This window comes from Erinaceus europaeus, chromosome 1, assembly GCF_950295315.1.
Source record: "Erinaceus europaeus chromosome 1, mEriEur2.1, whole genome shotgun sequence".
Classification (NCBI taxonomy): Eukaryota; Metazoa; Chordata; class Mammalia; order Eulipotyphla; family Erinaceidae; genus Erinaceus; species Erinaceus europaeus.
In genome coordinates this window covers 130,695,553-130,713,667 of record NC_080162.1, presented here as the reverse complement: position 1 = coordinate 130,713,667, position 18,115 = coordinate 130,695,553, and the positions used below count along the sequence as shown (strand labels likewise).

The window sequence follows — 18,115 nt, the reverse complement described above, 5'->3', positions numbered from 1 at the left end:
TTATGTATGCATTTTTAGACATTAGGCATCTCCAGGTATTGTGGACTCTAAACTACAAAGTCAGTGCTTAAAAGTCACTAGTTTGTCACCAGTGCTATGTGCAATATGTCAGTAGGCAGTTGTTAAATGAATAAATAGGTGTATACACAAATCTCTTTGGGTGAGTGTGTGTGGCTCCATAGGATAAATTCCCAAGAGAAGAATTGCTGGTGCATAGGGTAAGTCCATTTCCAGTCTTCTGAGAGCTCTACAGATAGCTCTCCATGGCTATTGAACCAATTTGCATTTCCACCAGCAATATAAAAGGGTTTCTTTATCCCTGAAACTCCTCCAACATTTGTTATTATTGTCCTTACTGATATAGGACATTCTCACAGGTATCTCATCTACTCTGCTGTCGAGAATGATGAAGTCACCATTTTTTTGTCTCCTCTTGGATGAAGTTTGACAGAATCATGTTATGTGAGATAACAAAAAAGGATGGATAGGTCCTGAAACATGAAGGCAGAGGAGGACCCAGTGGGGGTTTAATTGTTATGTGGAAAACTGAGAAATGTTACACATGTGCAAACTATTGTATTTTACTGTCGACTATAAACCATTAATCCCCAATAAAGAAGTATAATAAGAATTATTATTAAATCAAAGTATAAGAAAAAATAATCCTTGATACATTAGAAAATATTCTTAGTTAACAGGGAAATGTGAAAAAATATGAAAATGTTGAATTGCATTCATGAAGCCTAATGTTCATTAATCTGACTTTACTTGTCCATAAATCTGCTGGATATACTTGCCAGAATGTTTTACTTTCTCATATGTATTTTCTAGTTTTCCCCTGCAGTGGAGTCACTTCCATAAAACTTGTAATGTGAAGAAAAGCAGTAACAATTATTTTATTTTGGAAGAAACTTCTATGAGCAGCAGAAGGTGTTAGAAGTTAGAGATATTTATTTATTTATTTATTTATTTATTTATTTATTTATTTATTTTACCAGCAACCAAACTATTCTTTAAGATAATCTGCTTTGGTGATTGAGGGAAATAAGTCAGACAGTAACGTGCAGAACTAACACCTGAGACAGGACTTGCATGTTTGAGGCTCCAGGTTTGACCCTTAGCAGCACATTATCCAAGTGGGGCTCTGGCTTCTCTTTTTCCTCTTTTCATCATGTTTTTCCTCTCATGTAAGGTTCAATCGCATATGAAATAAATAACACATTACGACATCTATCCTTTGGTAGGTACAGCATTTGATTTTAGCTAACATTAATGGTGACATTTAGTAACATTACCTCGTGTTACTAAAGAAGCTTTCAAATTTAAAATCTACTTATATCAACAAAATACTTTGCTTTATATCAAATCAGTGAACTATCTCAGCTGCTAAGTTCATATGAAATGCTTTGAATTAAGTTTCCATTATGAATCAAATGGCCATCAGACATTATGTCAATACACCCCATGATCTATGAGTATATAAGACTTTATTTTTATTACATCTGATGAATATAAAACAAAGGTCTGCAAAGGAAACACATTTGTGTAAAACTATATCATCATTAAGTGGCAGACTGGGAAATTAGCACCGTGATCTTTTTATTAGTCTGTGAATATTGAAAATTAGTTTTGCTATTTTTGATGAGTTTGATCAGATTTTTCCAAATTATTATGGCATACAAAGTTAATGTGATCTGGCAATCAGAAAACCACTTTGCCCTGAGTGACATCATTATGGTGATAAATCAATTTCAGTGATGATTAATGGAGATAGGAAAAGAGGACATATTGATTATTAAGAATTTTAGCTGTGAAAGAAATGAGTTTATAGTGTAAATGACATTCACCTTGTTAAAGAGTGTTTATTTTTAGAAATTGAAAGAGAAAAATAAGGAACTGGGTAATTATATAAGAACTAAGACAACTTTATTGAAACCAGGATTTGAAAATTATCGTAACATTTTTTCAGTACACCACACCCAGTACAAGTTTTATCTTCTGTTTTCCCTCCGTTTTTTAAAAACTATTATTTTAATTTATTTTATTTTTTGCCTCCAGGGTTATCGCTGAAGCTCGGTACCTGCCCTATTAATCCATTGTTCCTGGATGCTATTTTTGTTGCCCTTGTTGTTTATCATTGTTGTCATTATTATTGTTGCCATTGTTGTTGGAGAGGCCAGAGAGAAATGGAGAGAGGAGGGGAAGACCGATAGGGGAAAGACACAAAGACAGGGGCAGACCTGCTTCACACTTGGTGAAGCGACCCCCCTGCAGGTGGGGAGCCTGGGGTTACTGGGATTTTTAGGCCCATACTTGCACTTCCTGCCATGTGTGCTTAACCCGCTGTGCTATCGCCCCCTCCCTCCCATTTTCCCTTTCTCTCCTTGTTTCTTAAATTCCATATGTCAGTGAGCTTTCATCATTTTCATTTCACCTTGGGTGGAATTTGTAGGAATCATGTTAGTTGAGATTAGCTAAAAACAGAAGGATGAACCCTGGTCAATTTTACTTGTAGATAGAAGTAAATATTGTTAGTATCTACATGTGCAGAAAATATCATTTAAATGTGTATTAAGTAATTTTGATTAGCAAAGTAGAAGATTAGGATAGGGAATCTTTAATGTAAAACAACAAACTATCTTTATTTGACTGAATCGTTCTGACATTTTTGAGATACTCCAACAAATAATAATAATATTCTTTATAAAAACTGAAATATATTTAAGCTTGTGGCCATATGATTATGTGTTAAATATAAAGTATTTGGATATATGTAAATATGGTGATATATACATTTGATTGATTATAAAAATGGTACTACAACTGATTTATTATAATACCAATAGTACAATTTCATTGCAATAGTAAATTCTGACCATAGTGTGTTTTTTATATTGTCCACTTAGAATTATTGCATTTTTTTGTTTCTATCACCTATAGATAAAATAACAATCCAGAATCACAATTTAGATCATAAACCACATTAAATTGCCTACAAGAACTGAAATTAAAAAATGTGCCTAGCAATTTTATACAATAGTAAATTAGATTGCAAGGATATTTCAGTCCAATAAGTAGTCCTGGAAAATACTGATTAAGCTGGACCAAACACAATATTAAAATATTTTATTCAAGTATGTAGTACATTTTTACCTACTCATTAAGCAAATTATAGTGAATATTTAGATTAAACTAGTTATAGTCAATATTAGAGGTAGAAGGTAAATAAAGTTTCCCTTAATTGCAAAGACTTCACATAGATTCAAGATCAAGAACAGATTATATTAAACACCTTTGCATTTATTTTGTGTCTATTCTTGGTAATGACATATTTTTCTTTTTAAAAATGCAGTTATTTTTTAATTTTATTTTTCTTATTGGATAGGAACAGAGAGAAATTGAGAGGGATGGGGAAGGTTGAGAGGGAGAGATACAGAGAGATACTTGCAGACTTGCTTCACCACTCATGAAGCTTCCTCCTTGAAGTTGGGGTCCAGGAGCTTGAACCCAGGTCCTTGTACATAGTATTTTATCTTCTCACACACTTTTATCTCATGATGGAAATTTACAAATTGTACAAATATGCAAATTGTTTTAATAACAGTTTCTTGACTGATATAAAAATTTTACTTATGTGTAATTTTGTTAAGTAATGTCAGTAAAATGGACACAGTTAATACATAATCAGATAACGAGGTCAACTTCCCTCAAGTTTAATGCAAGTTTTGTCACATTATTTATAAGACACTAGATTTAGCTTCCTCTTCCATTACCTCAGGCTTTTACATTCCCCTCTGTCTCTTCTTTCTAACCTTCCTGATGTGTGTACTTGAGTGTCCAGACCTGCCAGAAGGCATACATAATTTCTTTTCCAGTTCCAATGCATTCTCCAAAGTTTCAGTTTAACATTATTTTTTCTCCTCTTGCCCCAAAGTGTGTGTAATCAACTGTCCTTGCTGTTATTTACATCTAACAGGTTTTAAAAACTTATACAGACTTAAGACTCAGAAGTAGATAAGTGGTAAAGCTATGGGTCAATTCTTGCCACAAAATAAATGAGTATTCTTTTAGTCTATATTAAAAATTATTATCTTTATTTATTAGATAGACACAGAAATCAAGAGGGTAGGAAGAGATAGAGAGGGAGAGATACAGAGAGTCACCTGCAGCATTGCTTCACCACTCAAAAGCTTTTCCCTTGCTGGTGGGGACTGGGGGCTTGAAACTGGTTCTTGTGCTCTGTGCATTCAACCAGGTGATGGTACCACCACCTGATGCCTAGTCTTTATTTTTATTTAAACATTTGTGAAGACTTCTGTTTTCAAACATCAGTATGTTTAAATCTGTGTTTAGTGGAAAAGATTATTTTGGAAATAATTATATTGGTTTTTAAATCTTTGAAATTGAATATGAAGGAGTGATTCTTATGTATGACAGAAATTTGCCTTCGATGCATATTGTATCAAAACCACAAGAAAGTGATTAACTTTATTTTTATTAATTTTTATTTGCCTTTATGAAACAGTAAGAGAGAAAGAGAGAGAGAGAGAGGAGAGAGAGAAAAGGAGAGAGAGAGAGGGAGAGAGCAGTGCACTGCTTTGCTTTAAGATGGTGGAATTTGGATTGGATTTGAAACTTTCTGTATACAAGTCCTGGATACTATTTTTTTGTTTGTTTGTTTTTGTTACAGGGTAAGAGACTGGCTGATTTAATGGTGGATTTTTTGGTTACTACCAGGCCACTCCATCACCTGGGTTCTTAGGGAATTCCAGGATTCCCCAATAGATACAGTGGACTTAGGCATCTAGTAGAGCCCTCTCCCTGCTATCTCTGGTCACATCCACAGGAACGTTATCATAAGCAAACCCCCCTTTTTTATCAGAGAACTCTTCAGCTCTGATGTATGGTGGTACTAGGGATTAAACCTGGGACTTTGGAGCTTCAGGCATGGGAGCCTCTTTGCAAAACCATTATGCTATCTACCCCTGCCCTCATAAGCACCCTTTTTAAAAAAATTTTATTTATAAAGCAGAAACACTGACAAAACCATAGGATAAGAAGGATACAACTCTACACAATTCCCACCACCAGAACTTCCTATTCCATCCCCTCACTGGATACTACTCTTATGCTAGCTCACTGGCTCAGGTGCTATATATATATTATTCATTGATTTTTAACTATATATACCTTTCCCTTTTGATGGTCTGGAAACTATAATTCAGATTTAGCAAAACTACTTTATTAAGTAGTCAGTAAAGGTTATCTGATTCTACAGTTGTCTAGTTTATAATAAATCTTCTAATTTTATAACTCCAAAAATGGTATAGCTGTAACAATGTTATCAGTGTAAGTGATGAGCTATGCTCTAATCTAGTTAGATTAAAAACTTTAGTCTCTTGATAATTTAATTTTGAGATCTTGGGGAAATTACTGCTATTTCTTAAATTTAATTTTTTTATATGTATAATGGTATTAGAAGACTTTCTGGAATCATGTTATGATAATTACATATAAGTAACCTGAGAGTGCATATTTTGAAAATGTTGAGTATTTCTTTTGTCATCATCAGGCTTTCACTTCTCTGAGCCAATTGTTTTACATAGAAAAGGAAAGACAGAGAAACAAAGGAAAATGGAAGCAGAAAAAAAAGTAGTTTCCACAGTGTAGCAAATGTGATGCTGAGGTCTGGACTGACTGAGTGACAAAGCAGGCACCAGCCCAGATGAGGTGTCATCCCAGCACAAAAATCCTGCTTTTCTAATTAATACAGATCCCTCCTCCGCAATGAACTATTTTCTACATACATGGAACAGTACATTTATCAACAGCTTACTGTTGATACTTTTTAAATCTTAATCCCTGTTTTAATGGTTTAATTTAGTCGTTTCTCTCCTCACTAAAAGCCACCTCAATTCTTTTTTGGCAACATTCCTAGTATAAACAACAAATGATTTGTATACACTTCAATCCTTGCCTTACTCAGACTTGAAAGGCTCTTTTATATTAGCAAAAAGAAGTAGAAATATCATGTGTCCTTGAAATCTATCTAAACATTAATTTGAATGCTCCAAAATAAGGATAATATCCTAAGAGAAGAGTCATTAGCTGCCTATGGTGCTACAAAAAATTTAACTGACTTTATTTTCATTTACTTGCATGCCCTATAGTGATGAATTACATTTTTACTAAATTAAAGTTGGAGGGGAGGGTTCAAACTATAATATAGCATCTTATTTAAATTTGTTAAAAAGGGAAAAATTAGCATCTGTTTCTGAGTCTTGTATTTTCTACACAAGACTTTTATTACAAAGGTCACAGTTGGGTAAACTGCAAAATCTACATTGCTATTAGATCTCATTAATTCTTTTTTATCTTCTTATTGAGGGGGCTAATGCTTGACAGTGAGTTCATTGACACATGCGTACAATTTCATTTTGGACTCGGCCTCAATATTTTTCTTCCTCTGCTCCCTCCCCAACTTTCCCCAAAGTCCTCTACTAGGCAATACCGCAATACTGTTCAGTCAATATTTCCACTGTGCTCTCCTTCCCCATATAAATTTATTAGGCCCCACTACTTAGTGAGATCATTTGGTATTTGTCTTTCTCTTTTTGGCATATCTCAATCAACATGATGTCCCCCAGTTCATACAAGAAGATGCAAAGAAAACTACTTTATCATATTTAATAGCTGAGTAGTATCTATCTATCTATCTATCTATCTATCTATCTATCTATCTATCTATCTATCTATCTATATGTCACAGTTTTTCTAGCCATTCATCTGATGTCAGACATCTGAGTTGCTTCTGGCAATTACAAACTGTGGTGCTATGAACACAGGTATACATAGATTTCTTCTGTTTCCTTTGGGTAAATCCTCAGGAGAGGAATTGCTGTGAGCCCAGGCTCAGTTGCATTTAGAAATGAACTCTATAAAACCTTTAAAGACCTAGTGGGGGTTGTATTGTTATATGGGAAACTGGGGAATGTTATGCATGCACAAACTATTGTATTTACTGTTGAATGTAAAACATTAATTCCCCCAAAAGAAATAAAAATAATAAATAAAGAAAGAGAGAAGAACTACTACCAATACTCTTCAAGCTCTCCCCAAATATCTAAGACACAGGAATTATCCCCCATACCTATTACAAAGCCAACATCACACTAATGTCTAAAGCAGAGAAGGATGCAACAACAACAACAACAACAAAAGAAACTACAGACAAATGTCCCTGATAAGTTCAGATGCCAAAATATTCAACAAAATTCTAGTCAACTGCATACAGCAAAACATTAAGAAGATCATGCACCATGATCCAGATTTTATCCCAGGGATGCAAGGCATGTTCAATATAAATAAATAAATAAATAAATGTGATGCACCACATCAACAAACATAAAATCAAAAATCACATGATTATATCAACAGATGCAGAGAAAGCCTTTTACAAGGTCCAACATCATTTCATGACCAAACCATTAAAAAAAAAAATGGGTATCAAAAGGAAAATCCTCAAATTAGTTGAATTTATACAGTAAACTAATAGCCAACATCATACACAATGGTAAGAAATTGAAAGCTTTTCTTTTTCATTTAGGTACAAGGCTAGGCTACCTATTATCACTGCTAATGTTCAACATAGCTTTGGAAGTCCCAGCATAACAATCAGGAAAGAGAAAGGATACAAGGAATATAGATTGGAAGAAAAGAAGTTAAACGGTCCCTGTTTGCAGATGACATGATTGTACAGATGCGAAATCCTAAATAGTCCAATAGGAAACTCATGGATATAATAGAACAATATAGTAAAGTGGCAGGTTATAATGCCAAAATGCAAAAAAAAAAAAAAAAATCAATGACATTCCTCTAAACAAGTACCGAAAACAGAAGAAAATATATAGAAATCAGTCTTCTTCACTACAACAGCAGAAAAAAAAGTCAAGTATTTGGGAATACAGGTAACCAAGGAAGTAAAGAACGTATCCACTGAAAGCTGTGGATCACTCTTGAAGGATATAAAAATGCCAAAAAATGGAAAAACATCCCATGCTCATGGATTGGAGGAATTAACATCTTCAAAATGATCATCCTGCCCAAAGCCAGACCCAGATTTAAAACCATCCCCATCAAAGTATCAATGAACTTCTTTAAAGGAATAGAAAAAAAATACAAAAATGTATCTGGAATCAAAAAAATCCCCAGGATTGGCAAAGCAATCTGAAAAAAAAATAAATAAAGGAACAAAACTGGAGGCATTATATTACTTGAACTCAAGATATACTACAGTGCTGAAGATATACTACAATGATCTCAGCAATTCTACAGGTAATAAGAAAATCATAGTGTTTTCATGTTTATTTATAGAATGTACAGTTAATATTATATATGCAAATGATACACATACCTACTACCATTAAGTGTACAGTTTATCTTTTGTTCCTATGTCCTAGCTTTTTATTTTATTTATAGGATAGATACAGAGATAATTGAAAGCGAAGAAGGAGGTGAGGAGGAAGAAAAATACCTGCAGCACTGCTTCATCACTCAGGAAACTTACTTCCCTGTGACTGAGGACCTGAGATTTGAACTGGGCCCTTACACATTTTAACATGTTGGTATTCAGCTGATACGTGCCATCCCTCAGCCCCTGATCTAACAAATTTTTAAAGATATTTTCATGATATGTCATCTTCTACTTCAATATTATGCCTACAAGAAAGAAAATGTAATATGCTATTTTGAAAGCATACACTAAGAAGTGTCTAAGTTTTATCCACTGTGCCACCTCCCAGAGCAGAAGTGTATGGATTTTAACATGAGTAATTGAGAATTCTATAGGAAATTCAGAGAGCAAAACAGAAAAGAAATAAGACAAGATTAACCATGTAAGAAGAGAAATATAATGATTCCTTATGAACATTTGTGGGGGAACATTGCCAATATTTTCTGAAGGAATTACGGTCTAGCAATTATATAAGCAGGAATTCAAGCTACAAATGATTTTATTTTATTCACTCCTGTCACCATTCCTTAAATTTTATGTGCCTTATGTTTGTGAAGCCTATGGCTATGTGTAGAATCCAGAGAGTTTGTGAAAGAAAAAATATGACAGGCTATATTGTAGCTCTTATATTTCTCTCTTACAGAAGTGAGAAAAATAACTGTGTCAACTAATCAATATTCAATTACAACAGAGATAAAAGTTTGTAGAAAAAAACTATATTAATGAATTATATTTAATAACTATGATAAACAAAGTATACATTTATTACAAATAGTCATAAAATACAAATTCCCAAGGGGTCATTCATCACAAGCTTTAATTATTGAGAATATGTATAGTAGTTAATAAATTTACATTAATAAATTGATACTTTTCTGATATTTGTAATATATCTTGAAATTATTCTAATGATGATTTATGACACTGGTTACAACATTAAATTATATTTTGTTCTATATAGTTCTAGTTGATTCTTTGTTTTCTCAATACATATAATCATAAGATTTATAATCAATTAAATTTTGGTATATTTTTGAAGTATTTAATTTGATTTCTGTGTGCTAGTATTATTTAATTTTTGAAAATCTATTTGTTTAAGTTAATAGTGTTGTACTTCATAAGTGCTTGTTTGGTCTCTAATTTTAAATGTCTGAGATGTAATAGTTATATTGTCCTAGATAACATTAGGTGAAACTGAATGTATATTATCCTCTTTAAGGAACAACTAAAATTACACAAGATTAACAAAAAATGAGTGTCATTAGTTACAAAATGAAGAGATATTTTCTCTTTTTAATTATCATATCATTATCATATCAGATTTTCTTTCAAAATTTGACTTATTTTATTTTATAGAACAGAGAAAAATTGAAAGGGAAGGGGCATAAAGAGGGATAGAGACACGGAGAGATCACCGTGGTAATGCTTCACCACTTGTGAATCTTTTTCCTTGCAACTGGGGCCTGGAGTTTTGCACCCAGACCACTGCACATGGTAATACATGTACTTAGCCAGGTGTGCCGCCACCAGTTCTCAAGAGATTTTCTGTATTGAAATTGGGGATTACAGGCCAACAATGAATCACCTAAAAACATATGAGCAAATAATAACCTGAATAATGACATAAGAATAATAAAATACTTCAGAATTAATTAATCAAGGAAGTAAAAGATCTCTGGATTGAAAACTGTAAAGACTTTGATGATATAAGTTTAGAAAAATAAATAAATTAGGGAGTTGGGCGGTAGCCCAGCGGGTTAAGCACACCTGGCGCAAAGCTCAAGGACCAACATAAGGATCCCGGTTAGAACCACCAGCTCCCCACATGCAGGGGAGCCGCTTCACAAGCGGTGAAGCAGGTCTGCTGGTGTCTGTCTTTCTCCCTCTCTGTCTTCCCGTCCTCTCTCGATTTCTCCCTGTCCTATCCAACAAGGACATCAATAACAATAATAATTACAACAATAAAACAAGGGCAACAAAAGGGAATAAATATAAAAATGTAAAAACATTAAAAAATAAATTAATTAAATGTATCATAGGCTAATGGATCATAATATTTACTATTATTAAATTATTATTATTCCACAGTCTATAAATTCAATGCAATATGTATTAAAATTACCAGAGTGCTTTTCACAGAATGAGAAAAATTTATCTTAAACTTAATATGAAGACCACAAAAAGCACAGAATCAATGAAGATACCTGCAATTAGATGATACAATCTGGAAGCATCACACCTCCTGATGTCAAACTAGATTTCAAAAACTATTGTATTCAAATATATTGGTACTGGAAGAAAAACACATAGACCAACTGTCCAGGAGAAAGAGCTCAGAATGCTATTCAGCTGTTAAAAGTGATCAAGTCATTTCCTTTGCCCTCCACCAAACTCATTCCAAGTTTTACTCTGTACTTTTCCTTTTGTCCTGATAAATTCTTCCTATGAGTGAGATCATCTGGTATGCAGCTTTCTCTTTTTGGCTTATCTCATTTACCATGGTTCCTTCAATCTCATCTAAGATGAAGCTAAGGAAATAACTTGATTACTTTTAACAGCTGAATAGTATTCCACTGTGTATGTTTATAACAACTTTCTTTTTTTTTAATGTTTCCAAATTTTTTAATGGGAATTAATGTTTTACATTTAACAGTAAATACAGTAGTTTCTACATGCATAACATTTCCCAGTTTTCCATATAACAATACAAACCCCACTAGGACCTCTGTCATCCTTTTTGGACCTGTATTCTCCCCGCCCCCCAGCCACCCCAGAGTCTTTTACTTTGTTGCAACATGCCAATTCCAGTTCAGGTTCTACTTGTGTATAACAACTTTCTTAGCCACTCATCTGCCATTGAATCCCTATGTTATCTCCAAGTCGGGCTATTGCATTCAAACTGTGCTGCTACGAATATAGGTGTACATAGATCTTTTTGGATGAGTTATATGCTTCCATTTGATATATCCTCAGAAGAGTAATGACTATATTATAGAATATATTTTAATTTACTGTCTAAAGTTTCAATGAGTTAAAAGAAAAAAGAAAAATTACAAAAGAGACCCCCCCAACAGAGACTGGGAGAAGATCTTTATGTTTCATACACTGGACAAAATACTTATAACCAAACTACACAAACAAATCCTAAAACTCCACAATAAAAAGATAAACAGCACCATTGGAAAATGGGAAAAGATACAGGTAGAAGCTTCTTCAAAGAAGAAATTCAAAGGGCTGGCATGAAAAATACTCAAAGTCAGTGATGATCAGTTCAAAACAAATAAAAACAACAAGATGCCACTTTAAACCTGTGTGTCATAAATTAGAAAAGACAGAAACTTAAGAACAATGAAGAATTGGAGAAAATATATGTGAAACTTTGCTGGGTGTAGAGTATTGCACCAAAGCAAAGGACTCTGGGGCAGGAGGGAAGGGACAGTTTGAAGGGACATTGGACAGTCCTGTTATTTTTTATCGATATCTGTCAAGGGAAGATGAGAGGTTGTGCCTATGTGTTAAAGAATATATTATAAGCCACTAGCCCTCAGTAAAATTAATAAAATTTATATAAAAATGAAAAGACACAAACACCAACTATTGGAGAGTTTATGGTGGGAAAGGAATTTTCTTTTGTGGTGGGAATGTAAATTGGTCCAGTCCCTATGAAAAAACAGTCTGGAGATTCAACAGAACTGTAGAAATGAACCTACCTTATGACCTGTCAGTCTCTCTCCTAGGGATTTACAAAGGATGACATTCAGCTTTTTTTTTTTTTTAACCAGAACACTGTTCAGTTTTGGTTTATGGTGGTGCGGGGGATTGAATCTGGGCCTTTGGAGTCTCAGGCATGAGGATCTGTTTGCATAACCATTATGCTATCTACCCTCCACCCAACATTCAGCTTTTAATGACACAGCCAATGATGGTAGAACAACACTGTCAGATGTATTTGCCACTCAGTATATGTACTGAATTTCTTATGCTACTGATCCTTCATACTTTACTTTTTTTGAGAGATAGAGAAACAGTGGAAGAGAGATTTATGAGAAGAAGAAGCGGGGGAGAGACCACACAACACCCCTATATCATACAAGAAGCTCTCCCAGTGCTGTTCATGGTACTTGAGTCTGTTCATTGTACTTGAGTCTGGAACTGTGTAGCTCATGCACAGAAAGTTCTATATTTTACTGGAAATAGATTAAAATTTGTAGTTTGACTGAAAGTCTGTAATAGCATATGTAATAAGAATATAGCAGGAAAAAAGAAGACTAGAAATATTCTAAATGAACACTTGTCAAAAAAGTGTTTGTGTAGAACTGTACCAGTAATCAATCTAGTGACCTATTTTTTTTAAGATTTTATTTATAAAATGGAAACACTGACAATGACAAAACCATAGGATAAGAGGGGTACAATTCCACACAATTCCCGCCACCTGAACTCCATGTCCCATTCCCTCTACTGATAGCTTTCCTATTTTTTAATTAATTTTTAATTTATTTTATTTTCTTTCTTTTTTTTCTGCCTCCAGGGTTACTGCCAGGGCTCGGTGCCTGCACCACGAATCCACTGCTCCTGGAGGCCATTTTTTTCCCTTTTGTTACTCTGGTTGTTTTACCATTGTTGTGGTGATTATTATCATTGCTATTGATGTTGTTGTTGTAGGATAGGACAGAGAGAAGTGGAGAAAAGAGGGGAAGACAGAGGAGGGAGAGAAAGATAGACACCTGCAGACCTGCTTCACTGCCTGTGAAGCGACTCCCCTGCAGGTGGGGAACCAGGGGCTTGAACCAGGATCCTTATGCTGGTCCTTACGCTTTGCCACACGAGCGCTTAACTCACTGTGCTACTGCCTGATCCTCAGCTTTACTATTTTTTTAAATAATTAATTTGAAAGAAAGAGGATGGAGAAGGTGCATTATGATAAAAAAAAAAAAAAAGATTCTGTAGTGTAGGTTCAGAACTTTGTATTAAGGCTGAAAAAGTAATTCTAATAATGTCTTTGTTAAAATCCCTGTTGGAAAGTGCTAAAGTACTTTTAAAATGAAAACTATTAACAAAGGCAGGGTTAAAGAATAATTATATTGGGAAAGGAAACAAAATTGCTAAATTACTTTTTCATGCCTATGGGGCAATAATTATATACCAGTCACTTTATGTATGCTTAAAACATTTTGTGTCTGCACAAAAGATGAAATTTATTTTGAACAATCAGAAGAAAAAAAACTTAGTTTGAAACAACTAAATTATTTCTCAAATGACATACGGAATATGCTTACATATGCACCAAAACCATCTTATCTTTGGGCCAGGCAGTAGAGCACCTGGCTGTGCACACACATTACAGTGGGTAAACACCAGGGTACAAACCCCCAGTCATCAGCTACACGGGAAAAGCTTAAGGAGCAGTGAAGCAGGGCTGCAGATGTTTCTCTGCCTCTCCCTTTCTGTTCCCCTTTCCTCTCAAATTTTCCTTTCTTTCAAATAAAATAACTAAACAGACATTTCAATAAATCAATAAACATTAAAAGTTATATATTCATGCAGAAGTCACACACAACTTCTCATGAACTATTAAAGGGAATATGTGAAAGAGACAGGAAGCATCCTTGTTATGATTACCGTCTTAACCTTTTAAAGTGGTGTTGGGGATTGCTGAAAGAGCTGGTGAATTAAATACCTAATACTATAATGTAGATAGTACCTCTTGGCCCACCTTTCTCCCTTCTGTATTAGACGCGCTATTTCAACAATTTGTACACTAACATACATCACATCTTTAATTAAATGGAAAAATGCATGTCAAAGACTATGCAAGATTGATGAAATCCTAAAACTTACTGCTGATGATCTGCTTCCTGTGACGGGAAGTGCATAATAACAGAACTTAGGGAAATAGAATCACAGAGGCTTAAACATAAATATATAGAGGGTAATGAATTCTTATAATGTATGACTTTTACAATAAAATGTAGTAAAATAGGACTACTAACTATCTACAAAATAGAGAACCCCTCCAACTCTTTATCTGTAATATCCTTCCCCTTAGATTCATGATTAGTCAACAATTTGTTTGGCTTTATATATTAAAAAAATTTTAAGTTACCAGGTTCCAGATGCTAACATGATGCCAACCAGACTTCCTTGGGCAGATGACCCCACCAATGTGTCCTTGGAGTCCTGCTTCTCCAGAGCCCCACCCCACCAGGAAAGAGAGAGACAGGCTGGGAGTATGGATTGACTTGTCAATAACCATGTTCAGCAGGGAAGCAATTACAGAAGCCAGATCTTCCACCTTCTGTATCCCATAATGACCCTGAGTTCATACTCCCAGAGGATTAAAGAATAGGAAAGCTATCAGGGGAGGCAATGGGATACAGAGTTTGGAGGTGGGAACTGTGTAAAGTTATATCCCTCTTATCCTATGGTTTTTTTCAGTGTTTCCTTTTTATAAATTAAAAAATTTAAAAAAGAAAAAAGATATTAAAAGTTATGTTTTCACTTTCTTAAATGTGTGATTATGTAGAATGAAACTTGGAGATTAGTACTTTAGAAAAACAAATATCTTTAGTCACTGTCAAGAGTTTACAGTTAAATTGACATTCACTTTTTCAAAAATAACATACTAGTATTACTAAGTTAGAGAAAACAGATCAATTTGTCCTTAGGATGGTATATTTCCATGATAATTAAGATATAATTCCACAATAATTGATGGGATTCATTTTGCTATAGTTGCACCACAACTATAAAGAACTATAAAGAAACCTTTAAAATAAGTGACTTTTATCCACTGGCTATTTCTCTCAACTTTCCATTTAAAGTGTGTGCTTACCTTGTCCTAAAATTTGTAGGATGAGGATGTCCATCATATAAGGATAAGTAGTCATATTCTTCTTCTAGAGCAAATGACTGAAAAACAATTTGTATTCTATTTCGTTCTTCTGCTATAATTACCCATGTACAGTTTGCTCCATTTGGATATCCATATGGAAAACCAGGGCTTTCTATAGTGCCATTAAGTCCTTTTAAAGTTCCACCACACGTATAAATAAATCCTGCAAGAGAAAACAAATAGACATCAAAATTATATAAACACTCCCAGCTTTTGCTTTCAAACATATGCAGTCTCTGATTCAGCAATACCAGTCTTGGGCATTTATCCAGTGGACACTAATTTGAAGGGACAGATACACCCCTATGTTCATAAATGCATTATTCACAATAGCCAAATAGTGGAAGCAGCCTAAACACCCATTAACACATGACTGACTAAAGAAGTTATGGGATATAGATTCCAAGGAATACTACTCTGCAGTCAAAAAAGATGATATGGTGTCCTTTGAGACAAAATGGATGGAACTGGCAGTGATTATGTGTCAGGAAATTGTGAGGATGTGGTAGAGCCTGGAAGGGTTTGACCTGAGGAGTGTGTCTCTCCTGTCAGTCTCTCTCTCTCTAAGGAGAGGTTGAGCAAGGAGGGACAGGAATAACTCCAAAGGTTTGCCCCATCTTATCAGACTCCCTGCCTCACAAAGCACCCTGCATTCCTGATACTATGGCCTGCTCCCTTATTATCTACATAATCATTGTTTTGCCTGAAAGATCCACACCCATTTCATTCCTTTGATCTATCTTCTTTCTACCCTTAAGACCCTCCCCAAACCATTTCCATTTCTGACTCTCCCCCCCCCCATCTGACCTTTAAAAGCCTCCCCACTATGAGCTCTGTTCATGAGTCATCTCCCTGGTGTCACTGAGTGAGTAGCAGCCCAGGCTGGCCCAGCAATTATGCTTAGCAAAATAAGAGACTAAAGACAACTATCATGTGTTTTCTATATGTGGAATTTAGAGATCTGATTTACATGAACTAGCCAAAAAAAAAAAAAAATCAAACAAAACTGAAGCAAGCAAACTATCAGACTTGGGTGATTGATTATCTTTGGGAGGTGGGAGGTAGGGGATACAAGAACTTTGTTGGTGGGTGTGGTGCAGAACTATACATTGTAATCATACAATCTTGTGGCATACTATTCATTACAAATTAAATATTATTAAAATAAATAAAAACATAAACAACACACTCAGTCCTGCACTATGGGGTTGATTTCTTATCTGAGTAGTGAGGTTTCTTGTTCTCTGAAAGTATCCTTGATTATGAACACTAAAATAAAGCTCTTTACTTCAAAAAATGAATGTTCCTGTTCAACAGGGAAGTAATTACAGAAGCCAGACCTTCCACCTTCTACACCCAATAGTGATCCTGGGTCCATATTCCAGAGGGATCAAGAATAGGAAAGTTTTCAAGGGATGGGATGGGATAGGGAGTAATCGTGGTTGGAATCTTGTGGACTTGTACCCCTCTTATCCTATGTTCTTGTCAGTACGTTGATTTTATAAATAAAATAAAAAATGGTATAAGGACAAACAATCCAAGATACATCTTATTCTAAAAAAAGTCTGTAGTGAGGGGGAGGGTGGACATGAGGCTTCTTGGGCCAGCGGGGGGTGGAGTGGGGGTGGGTGGGTGGGATGGGACACAATCTTTTGGTGCTGGGAATGGTGTTTATGTACAAACCTATTAAATTGTAGTCATATAAATCACTATTTAATTAATATGAGAGGGGTAAAATTGATTGTATGTCTAACAAAGGGACTTTTCAAAGTTAACCCAATTACCAAATAATGTGATGATAACATTAACTATCCATTGTCTTCTTGAGCCCTAAGACAGCAGGAACCTCACATTTCCACTATAGAGCCTAAACTTCCCCCAGTCCTGGGACCCTAGGGTAGGGCCCACTTTCCCGCATGCTTCTCCCAATTCTTATCAAATAATATTGCATCCACTGATCGCAACCTAATCAATGCAAGGAGTGCCACCCCAGCATGCTTCACTTCAGATGGTGTCCAGAGACTTCAGGTATGGAACAACAACCCTTTAGCTTCATCACTATGTGAGACCTTTCCTTTCATAGTATTCTCTAATTCCATCCCAGGTGGTTCACTTGCTAACAAAGTCCCAAAACCTAGATATAGACCAGGTTCCAGAGATAGAGCATATGTTCACAAGTATCTATAAACCAGGGCAAATATATACTTGAAAGCAGTAGTACACTAGAGTTTGCAGTGAGTACCTCCCAACACTTCATCTCCACTATTCCAACCTTTGGGTCCATGATTACTTAACAATTTGTTTGGCTTTGTATGTTAACTCTCTTTTCAGCCACCAGGTTCCAGATGCCATCAGGATGCTGGCCAGGCTTCCCTGGACTGAAGACCCCACCAATGCATCCTGGAGCTCCACTTCCCCAGAGACTCACCCTATTAGGGAAAGAGAGAGGCAGACTGGGAGTATGGATCGACCAGTCAATTCCCATGTTCAGCAGGGAAGCAATTACAGAAGCCAGACCTTCCACCTTCTGCAACCCACAACGACCCTGGGTCCATACTCCCAGAGGGATAGAGAATGGGAAAGCTATTGGGGAGGGGGTGGGATATAGAGATTGGGTATCAGGAATTGTGTGGAGTTGTACCCCCCCATCCTATGATTTTGTTAACGTCTCCTTTCTTAAATAAATAAAAATTTAAAATAGATCTAAT

The 18,115-nt window shown here is 35.2% G+C and overlaps 1 protein-coding gene across 1 annotated transcript in view; it reads right to left on the bottom strand.

Annotated features, from left to right (window-relative positions):
- CSMD3 (CUB and Sushi multiple domains 3) overlaps positions 1 to 18,115 on the bottom strand; it is a 1,712,448-nt gene that overhangs the window by 1,517,600 nt on the left and 176,733 nt on the right. Inside the window, exon 2 of the mRNA XM_060195764.1 lies at positions 15,348 to 15,570. Within this exon, the coding sequence (XP_060051747.1) occupies positions 15,348 to 15,570 (223 nt within the window). The remainder of the gene's footprint in view (positions 1 to 15,347; positions 15,571 to 18,115) is intronic.